The 9,695-nt window shown below is 38.6% G+C and overlaps 2 protein-coding genes across 2 annotated transcripts; one reads left to right on the top strand and one right to left on the bottom strand.

The window, feature by feature from the left end:
- LOC115730216 (protein PROTON GRADIENT REGULATION 5, chloroplastic) lies at positions 1–1,177 on the top strand. Its single transcript, XM_030660818.2, has 2 exons — positions 1–411; positions 893–1,177. The coding sequence occupies exons 1-2, from the start codon at positions 127–129 to the stop codon at positions 995–997; spliced, it is 390 nt and encodes a 129-aa protein (XP_030516678.1). The 5' UTR covers positions 1–126; the 3' UTR covers positions 998–1,177.
- Positions 1,178–2,920: 1,743 nt separating this feature from the next.
- LOC115730222 (eukaryotic translation initiation factor) lies at positions 2,921–5,875 on the bottom strand. The gene is made up of 5 exons (XM_030660825.2): positions 5,610–5,875; positions 4,370–4,538; positions 4,107–4,232; positions 3,336–3,401; positions 2,921–3,259 (listed from the first exon to the last, which is right to left on the bottom strand). Exons 1-5 carry the CDS (start codon positions 5,792–5,794, stop codon positions 3,212–3,214), a joined length of 594 nt encoding a protein of 197 aa, XP_030516685.1. The 5' UTR covers positions 5,795–5,875; the 3' UTR covers positions 2,921–3,211.
- Positions 5,876–9,695: the final 3,820 nt, after the last annotated feature.

Raw genomic sequence — 9,695 nt, 5'->3', positions numbered from 1 at the left:
AGACTCAAAACCACACACACACATTCGCCCCAATCTTGCACAGAACCAGAAGAAAACCAAAGTCGATCCCACCGCTTGAGCTCCTCGGTTGGTTCTTGGATTCTTTGCTGTTGCATCGGTCGTCAAATGGCCGCGACGTCGATCTCGGCGGCGACCTTGAAAGGCGGGTTTGGGTCCCCGTTCCACGGGAGCTGGGGGAGTTCGGTCATGGGCGAGGGCCACCATGCTCTGATCGCGAAGTCGGCGGTAAGAGTGAAGGTGGCCAGCAAGCCGGCGAGGTGCCAACCGGTGATGAAGAACGTCAATGAAGGGAAGGGGCTGTTCGCGCCGGCCGTGGTGGTGACGAGGAACCTCATCGGGAAGAAGCGGTTCAACCAGATCCGGGGCAAAGCCATTGCTCTTCACTCGCAGGTACCTGCACGTAATTCTTGTCCAATGGTTGTTCATATAGTAATCGCAAATTGAATTTGATCTTTTAGTTGGTTCCGCTAGAGTGGCATCTATCTAAAGTAATGGTACTGATGAATGAATGAAATAGAGAGGTAATTAAATTTGTGTGACCTTTCAAAGATGTAGGAGAGAAAATTAATCAATGGTATTATCGGAATTAAAAGAAAATAATTTTTTTTTTTACAGATGAGTTTGTGGTTTACAAAAAAAGATAAAAAAAAAATCGGATGAGTTGGATAATTTGTCTGAAAAATGTGTGTGGCTGTGCAGTTTTCGGACTCTTTACATCCAAATAATAAAATTTGGAAACTAGGAGGGACCAAGTCACTTGCATTTTACAGTTTTATGTTCTAACATTTGTTTATGATTCTCCGAATTCCGAAAATTTAGTACACACATAACATCAAAACTGATTACAGCATGAACACTGTATGATGATCAGGTGATCACAGAATTCTGCAAGGCAATTGGAGCTGATGCAAAGCAAAGGCAAGGGCTGATCCGATTAGCCAAGAAGAACGGGGAGAGGCTGGGGTTCCTTGCCTAAGACGAATCGAAGATTGATCATCCCCAGTGCATTTGTTTATTTCATGGGACGAAAAATGTTTTGGCCCAATTAGCATATGAAAGTATATGTCTGGTTCCCCCCCTACATACATTTTCTTCTTGCTTGTTGCTAGAGTTTCCATTTAATGTAGTTATATACTTGCGTGTGATGAGCTTTCTCGTAGTCGCAACCTCTCGCTTCTCGATGACAGAATAAATTCGCTCTCGAAGAAAGTGCTCGCGATCAAGTGAAATTGCTCTTTTATGATTTAGAAATCTGGAAATCCAGTCTCGTAGTCTCCTCGGACTACAAAAGCACTCCCCTTCCTTGCCTCATCGCCAGAGCTTCGTAAAGTTGAAAGGGGAAAGTGTCTAAAAAGTCCTAAACTTATCGTGTTGGTGTCAATTCAGTCCTAAGCCTTTTACATTGGTGTCAATTCAGTCCTAAACCTTTTATTGGTGCCGATTCAATCCTAAACCTTTTGCATTTGTGTTAATTAAGTCAATTCAACTAATATTGATCAAAAATTCGCTAACGTGTACGTCGATTGTCCAACGTGGCATGACCGGCGATAACGTGAATTAACACCAATACAAAGTTTAAGACTGAATTAACACCAAATCAAAAACTTAGGACTGAACTGACATCAATAAAAGGTTTAGTACTAAATTCGCATGATTAATAACACAAAGTGACACTTTTGTATGGTATTAAGTCTAAACCTGACCATGGGGCAGGCTAAGGAAGCCCCCAACGGAACTCGCAGTGCCTGAGCAAATATGCACAAGCCCGCCCGGTAGGAGACAGCGGGCAAACCAGGACCACCCAAATTGGCTATATCAAGACAGGAGCCTAAAAACCGTCTTCAACTTCAATTAATAGGTTCACCTCGCTTATTTCTCACATACAACCAGCGGCTCTGGAGGTCGAACCAAAACCCTACTCAATCCAGGCAGGTCGCAGGACGTTAGACCTGAGAACCAAATCGCTTCTCTTGGTAACCAGTTTGGAACTAAATAATCTAGGCCGATTACGAAGTTGAAATTGACCATATGCTCACCTCTACTGAGCATACCGACAGGTCTCAGGCTCTCTTGCTCTGATGGAAGCTTTAGAAGTGAGTTTTCCCAAGCTCCATGTTGCAGAATCAACACATATTCCGTCACACTCAATCGGTTATGGATAAATAGATCAAAATACATTTTTTCCTGGGCAATAACTAGACAACTAGCAGCCAGTCAGAGACTCGCTTTTTTCTCTCCTTGCGTAGCTAGTAGAACGCTAATCTTGCTTTGCCATGTCGTGAAAACTGAGACCAAACACAATCTATATCGAGAAGCCAGTGGACAAGACCAATCACACTCTCTTTAGACTGATGCTGAAATCCAAGAGTGTCAAACATCCACTAAGTTCGAATTAAAATTGAGAACAAAAAGTCCACTAATTGAAGTTTTTGCCCCTTCTGGCTTAATAATCTAGTGAGAGATCTGGAGGTCGGAAGATCATGATTTCAAGACAGACCTTGCTACACAACATCCCAAACTCCTGCTACTTACTTCAATGATAAGCCTTCAAACTTGAACACCACTGTATGCTTTCGGATTGTCCCAGTTCAATCCAAATGCACCCCCTTTTTGCTCACATCTAATTTCAGGTTACTCCATCCTAAATCTCATTAAGCTCAACAAGGAGAAAGATCAACATCTGGAATCATAATACCGAGGACTGAGTCACATTTTTTGCCATGAGAGTACCCAAAAAAAAAAAAAAAGAGAAGAGAGAAACACAATCAATGCTTCAAGTTTTTGTAACTCAGGTTCTTTGAGGTTAAACATATCATGTAAAAGGAGGAGTTCCCATAAACACCACAGTATAACCATGACCTTCACTAGATCTGAAAAGTCAGCCGGACACAATACATAATTAAGTGCAAAAAGAGGAAAATCAATTCATATTGCTCATCATGCGGTAATCTCCACAACAACATGCATTTCTACTGTTCTTCAATAAGCTTGAGCACAACATGAAGAAACAGCTTCATGAGGGAAAACAAAATTGTAAACCCTGAATGGGGAAAAACATCTCTAAAGCATATCAAGCCTTTTCTTTTTGTTTTGCGTGCTCCAGACTCCAGAGCATGCCGTGCTTGCTAAACCATCCATGCAATAAATATAACATTGCATTACTCTCACCAACAGAATTGGCAGCAGAGATTCAGGCAGTATAACGTTGCCTGACCGATTTTTCCCTTCTAGAGTCATCCTGCAATAAACAAGACAGTCAAGAAGGGAAGATACATGATGTACAACAACACCAAACTCGCCATGGTAAGACTTACATGGAAGTTGTAAGTGATCTTATCAGTGACATCCATGATTTCCTTCCACTTCTTGCCAATACCCACCTACATAAGAGGAGATCAACGCAGTTAATATTTTATGTTGAGCAATTGAATCGTCCGCAACCTTGAATGATGATTTGGGAATAGGTAATGTATGGCTATATGCAACGGTACTTCACAAATCCCCAGAAAATAGGCTGTGGAGTGTGGATCTAACTACTTTTGCCAGCTTCAGGTCCCAGGTTTGGCAATTGAAACCTGATCCCAGTTATTAGTCCATAGAACAAAAAAGAACTTAAATTGCATTGCCTTAGCATAATCACTGTGAATCAGACAACTTTATTGGTGCACGTGCTTGAGAAGACAGACAGCCGGTACACATCAGCGGCTTATAGAAATTATTTTTAAAGATCTAAACCTCACAGGCCACATATGGACTATACGATGTTGACTTAAAGGTAAAGTAACCAGAAACAAGGCAAGGCTCGTGGCTAAAGGATATTTAGAAAGGATAACATTGGCAGAGCCAAGTAGATGCTGACCTCTTTGGAAATAACATACGAGCTACACAATCAATTAGATACATGACAACATGAACATTTACAAAAATCGCTACATATTGACAGGAAGGAAAGATCAATGAGAGATCTTCACTGCATAGATTTCACAATATGGTAAGGGAGAATCACAACAAAACAAGTTGATCAATGAGCAGGCCCCAGAGAGGTGAAACTGACTATTTAAATTTATTTTAGAGAGAACATGTACCTGTACAGCCTCATTTGAAGCTGTCCTTGTCCAAAGAGCAAGTTTGTCCCCTCTTTGGCGCACGCTAGCAACCACCCCGCAGATTTCATCTGCCTCGTCGAATTGCTCTCCAATCAAAGCCATCAACTACAAAAATACAGCTTTATCAGATTTAGTATTCAAGACTATTGAAAAACCCATTTATGTTATTCCTTTTCCCATTCAATAGGTTTGGAGAAGGTAAAGAGAATGAACTAATAGGAAAGTCACTTTAAGCTTCTCACTGTTTCAAGCCACATCGTATCAAGGGTAGCCTTTCTGCTGCAGGTAACAGTCCACTTTCCTCCATAAGCACACTCAGGATCTTCCCATTTGGGTTCAATGCCAGCTTTAAATAAGTGAAAATCGGCGTTTGCAGTCAACTTGCTTGGCTTGAAGATTTGATCATACAAACTGCGAGAAAACAGTTAACTCGCCCAAATAATTATCCAGTAGGTCATGGGAAAAAAGAAAACTGTATGAACTTTGGGAAATGTCAATATTGGTAGAAGTATGAAAGACAAACTATTGTAAGGCATACACCTTGATTACAAGAAACCATAATGCAAACAAACAGAAGGGCACATTGCTGCTAAAAGGAATCTTGCAACAGTACTAGACAATAGCAAAGCAACGGTGACAGGAAAAAAAAAAAAAAAACAATTACATACAGTTCTGCAGAGAGCAATTTCAACAAATAGTCAGTCATGCAATATATTTGAACAAATGCAAAGCCACTTTCTAGAAACACATTATTTAAGCTGAGCTCAAGGTTGACCGAGTATCATTCCACTCTTGCATGTGGAAAGCACCATTCTTCATCTTTCAACAAATTTCCTTGAGTTGACAATTCAAGCCAGAAGTCCAGCCTGCAGTTTTCCTGTCGCTATGGATATCAATAACCTTAACAGCATTGACAGAAGTAAACCAAACTGAGCCCAAAGGATTCGGATTTCCTACAAGTTTCCTTCTCTTTTTCCTTCCTTTTCAGTTACAAACTTAGACCATTGGTCCCAATTCCAAAGCAAGGTCAGGAGAAACCCTTTAGATCATCTCAACCCAGAATTTTTCCTGAAAGAACTATTTTGCCCTTTCAGCAGAATAATTAGTGCATATTCATAGTCATCAAGAAGCACAACCAGATCATGAATTGTGAAGGCACCCAATTACTAACTACATACTAGCACAACTCACATCAGCAGATCCAAAAGTACCTCTTCTATTCCTCAGGAAACAAAACGAGAAATTCCAATCAACCACACCATCAGGCTAGATGCCCACTTCATCGTGATAAGCCTATTTGGCAAGGGTAACCAAAAAAAAACTCGATCAAGCCCTAAGAACAGCGCGAAGCACACAAATTCAGCCAGAAACGGAACGACAAGCAAAGCGTCCAGGTATCCAGCAGATCAACGAACACGGGAGTCTACAGGCACCCATAACAGAAGAAGCGAAAACGACACCGGAATCGAAACCGAAGCATACCACCAGAAATCTTCGACGGTGTCGAAGGTGTAGACCTTGCGGAGAGAAGTCCCCCAGGCGGCGCCTTGCTTGGGCTTCGATTGGTTATCGAACCAGAACGTCCACTTCCTCTCCAGCTTGTGCGTCTCCTTCGCCGCCGCAGCCGGGGCCTCCGTCGCAGGAGCTCCTTCGATCTCGGTCGCCATAATCCCTAGCTCGTCTTTCTTACTCTCCGCCCGCTCTGCGTTTTCTTCTGTGTTGGAGAGAGAGAAAGCCCTTAGAATTTTCGGTTTTCACGGCAACTTCTCATTAGGTATTTGCTCCAGTGAAATTTTATGGTGACACGAAAAAGATGTCGGACGCCTTTTTTTTTTTTCTAATAAAATAATCATCTGACAAATATTTATCTATAATTAATCTTTGTACTTATATAAATAAACAAAAATTTTCTCTTACTTATAAAAATAAAACAAAAATAAAATTTCATCAATAGGTAATCTTAATCGAATTTGACTAGAAGTTACAAAATTAAAAGAATCAAGTCAAACATAACATTTATCATTAAAGTAATCATTTAAAGATATATAAGCTAGTTTTGGTGCGATGTACAGTAGAAAGAGCAAGGGCTGTTTTCAGTCAAATAGGAAGCATCAAGTAGTATAAAGTATATTTGAATAGGCAAAATAAGTTAACTATACAAGCAACAACAAATTAGAGGGAGGATTGAAGGAGGAAAGAAAGATGAGGAAAATATTTTTTTCATTTTTAAAAATGTTTTCCTCTCTTAAAAAAGAGAAAATATTTTGAAGGAGATTTTTTCATAGGAAAAAATATTTTCCTAAACTAGTTTATTTTTCTTAAATCAAACGCCGGAAATTACTTTGACATCTTCTTTCTTTTTAATTATTTTTTTACTTTCTTTTCGTTTTTTAATTTTTAAAAATTCAAAAAAATATATTTTTTATTTTTGAATTTTTCTTTATTTTTAATTCTTTTTCCTTTTCCTTCTTCTTCAGCCAATCAATAGTAGCCGACCACAAGTGAGGCCCAGACAGGTGAGCGATTGCCGGCCTTGCTCAAGGCTAGGCTAGGTGAGTCGTCGCCCGTCTCAAGTGAGGCCAAGCCTCGCCAGTTCAACTTCTTTTGAGATTCCGCTTTCAAACATTGTACTAGGAGATTTCTGCGGTCATTCTTTCAGATTTCTTTTTTCAAATCAGTTATTTTTCACGAAACAACCCAACTTCAAATGTATTGTTAGAATGCATATGTAAGTTGTGTTAAAAAAAATCTCACATTGAATAATTGATGTAATGTTGAGTAGTTAATAACTTAAAATATCCAAGTTGACTCATAACTCATTCGCTTAAACTTTTGAGTTAAAATATGTTCAATGAGAAGGCATTGGATTTCTGCTGCACGATTCCAACAAATGATATTAGAAGGGCTTTTTTTTTTCATTTTTCATTTTTTTCTCTTTAATATGAGGATAATTCATGTACTTATTTGGAATTTTACCTGATTTTTACAATAATAAAATCTAAAATGGTAAATTTGCATACTTAACTATTTTTTTTTAATGGGCAGCTACTTCCACTTAAACTGCTACTGCATCGGCACATCTGTCATAGCCATTGGTCACTCATCTCCCTAAAATGATTACCATCTTCTTTTCATGCATAACCATCGAAAAACACTTAAGCGCCTACTGTGTGAATTGGTTCTAATTTTTATTAATATAACACCAAATTCATTTTAACTTTTTTTTCATTTAAACAAGTGCAAAAATGGGCTAATTTTTTAGTAGAAAGGTAATTCCTTTTGAGTTCTCCAACATAAAGGTGAACTTAAAACTAAGATAATACATTTACTTGTATGATTAATGTACAAGTATATAATTTAAATTTTTTAAAGATTCACAAATTTAAGGTGCTCAACATAAAAAAAAAGTCTAATTTTTGCCTGTAAAAGTTATAAAAGAAATAAAAAAAATTAAAGCAAGAGCTATAGTGAACGCTCTATTATTTACTACCAATTTTGTTGAACGGTGAATATCCACACGTGTTTTTTTTTTTTTTTTTGTCCAAGAATATCCACACGTTTAAAAAACCTCTAAAGCATATCTTTCAATATAATCTCAAATATCAATAGCCAATCTTCCTATTTGGGAAGAGGAAGGTGGGGGGCTCGAATCCCCAGGATGGGGTTGGGGGAGGGGGAGGGGGAGAGGGGAGAGGGGAGGAGAACTCATGAGGTGGAGTAGGTCTTCGCAATTTTTATACGGCGCATATAACACGCATAGTGTGGCTTATATAGTAATATAGAATAGGATAAAATTAGACCAAAAAAATATAATCTCAAATATTTTCCCTTGTATTGTGTGGTTTGGCGAGAAACTAAAAAAAAAAAAAAAACCTTTCTAATTGGTTCAAGATTAGCTTTTATAGTTGTTCGATTGGGTACCTAAATGTTCTTTATATACAATCAGGCAACCAAACTCTTCAGAAGAGATTCTTGTTTAGGAAAAAAAAAAAGAGGGCACTAGACGACGTGGTCAACTTATTCGTTAAATTGCCCTTAATTGTACCTTAAAACGCCGTCGTTAGCAAATACACATCAAACAATTACAACGCTTGCACATCATCTTTTTTCTTCGGTCAATGTATAAACCGCAATTTTTCTTTTCAAAAATATATGTCAGTCTCTTCGGAGCCACCATTAGCCGCCCCGCCACCGGCTACCGTGGAGGGAGCACCGCCTCTACAACAAAAGTGAGCGGAGCGCCACCGGTCAACCACAACCAGAACCGGCGGCCGCCACCATTACCGGCTCAGGCCCAAAAGGCAAAAACCACCACTGCCATGCCAAATTCTACCGCAACGGCCAAACTAGTCGCCCAAGAATCTGAGGACATCCTTGAGAAAAAGAACACCCCGTCAAAATATTGAGCACAAAGATAATTTCACAAGAGAAAGCCCGTAGATAAGATTACATACCCAACAACCGCCGTCCGCGAAGGGCCACCGCCATCACCAGCAGTAGGAGGATGAAGCTCCCCACCATCATTGGACCATCGCGACCGCTCTTTGCCGCTGCCATCGACCATCATTGCCACAAATCAGAAGTCCGTTTGCTTGAAAGAACATTATTTTTGAGAAATTATTTCCGTCTTTTCCGTGTTTGGATAATGGAAAATTAATCGATTCACGGAAAATGTTTTTCATGAAACGAAAACAATTATAGATTGGGGAAGAATGACTTTTGTTCTAATAAGAACTAAAATACGTTCCCTAAACAAATGAAACTATTTTCATAGAAAATATTTTTCTTTATCATGTGAATTTTCAATGAAACAAAGGGAAATTTATCAAAAAAGTTATAAATTTTTTTCACAATTGAGGTCTAAACATTTTCACATTTTCCAATGAGTCCATCCGATCAATTTTGATCGAAATCGCTACCGTGGATGCCCGCCGAGGTTGACGTGAGCATGTTTTTAATAAATTTTGAGTCTTTTTGTTGTTATCTTTACTTTTTTTTTCTCTACTTGTTCATTTTTAATTTCACCTGAACTTTTTTTTTTTTTTTTTTTGGTCCAAAATTTCACCTGAACTTAGCCCGGTGAGGGTTGGCAAGATTTGGGCCGGCCCCAGGTCCTGGGAAGAAAAGGAAAAAGTAAATAAAAGAAAAGAAAAAAGAAAAGTAGAAAAAATTTATAAACATTCAAAATCGTTAAAAGGTTATTAAAAAATGTCTATGTCATCGCCGATCGTGTCACGTAGAACAATTAGAATTCAATTGGTCAGATGGACTTAATTAGCAAAACGTAAAAAAACATAAGAATTCAATTGATATAACTAAAAGATTTATGACTATGTAAAAAAGATGAGAATTTTTTTTTTTTGATAATTTTCTCATGAAGCAAACGTACCCTAATTTGCAAGCAATCGGTCCCGTTAAAAGCCCATGTAAATTTTTCCTATGTTTCAAACAGTGCGACAAGAAATCCTACAAAGTTAATTGCATCCTAATTCGACCAAAAAAAAAAAAGAAAAATCATCCTAATTCAAAGAGAAATTCCCATCGATATTAAGACTCGGATGACCCGAG

Source organism: Rhodamnia argentea, chromosome 1 (assembly GCF_020921035.1).
Source record: "Rhodamnia argentea isolate NSW1041297 chromosome 1, ASM2092103v1, whole genome shotgun sequence".
NCBI classification, from domain to species: Eukaryota; Viridiplantae; Streptophyta; class Magnoliopsida; order Myrtales; family Myrtaceae; genus Rhodamnia; species Rhodamnia argentea.
The sequence above is the reverse complement of the archived record's forward strand: the minus strand, read 5'-3'. Positions and strand labels throughout refer to the sequence as shown.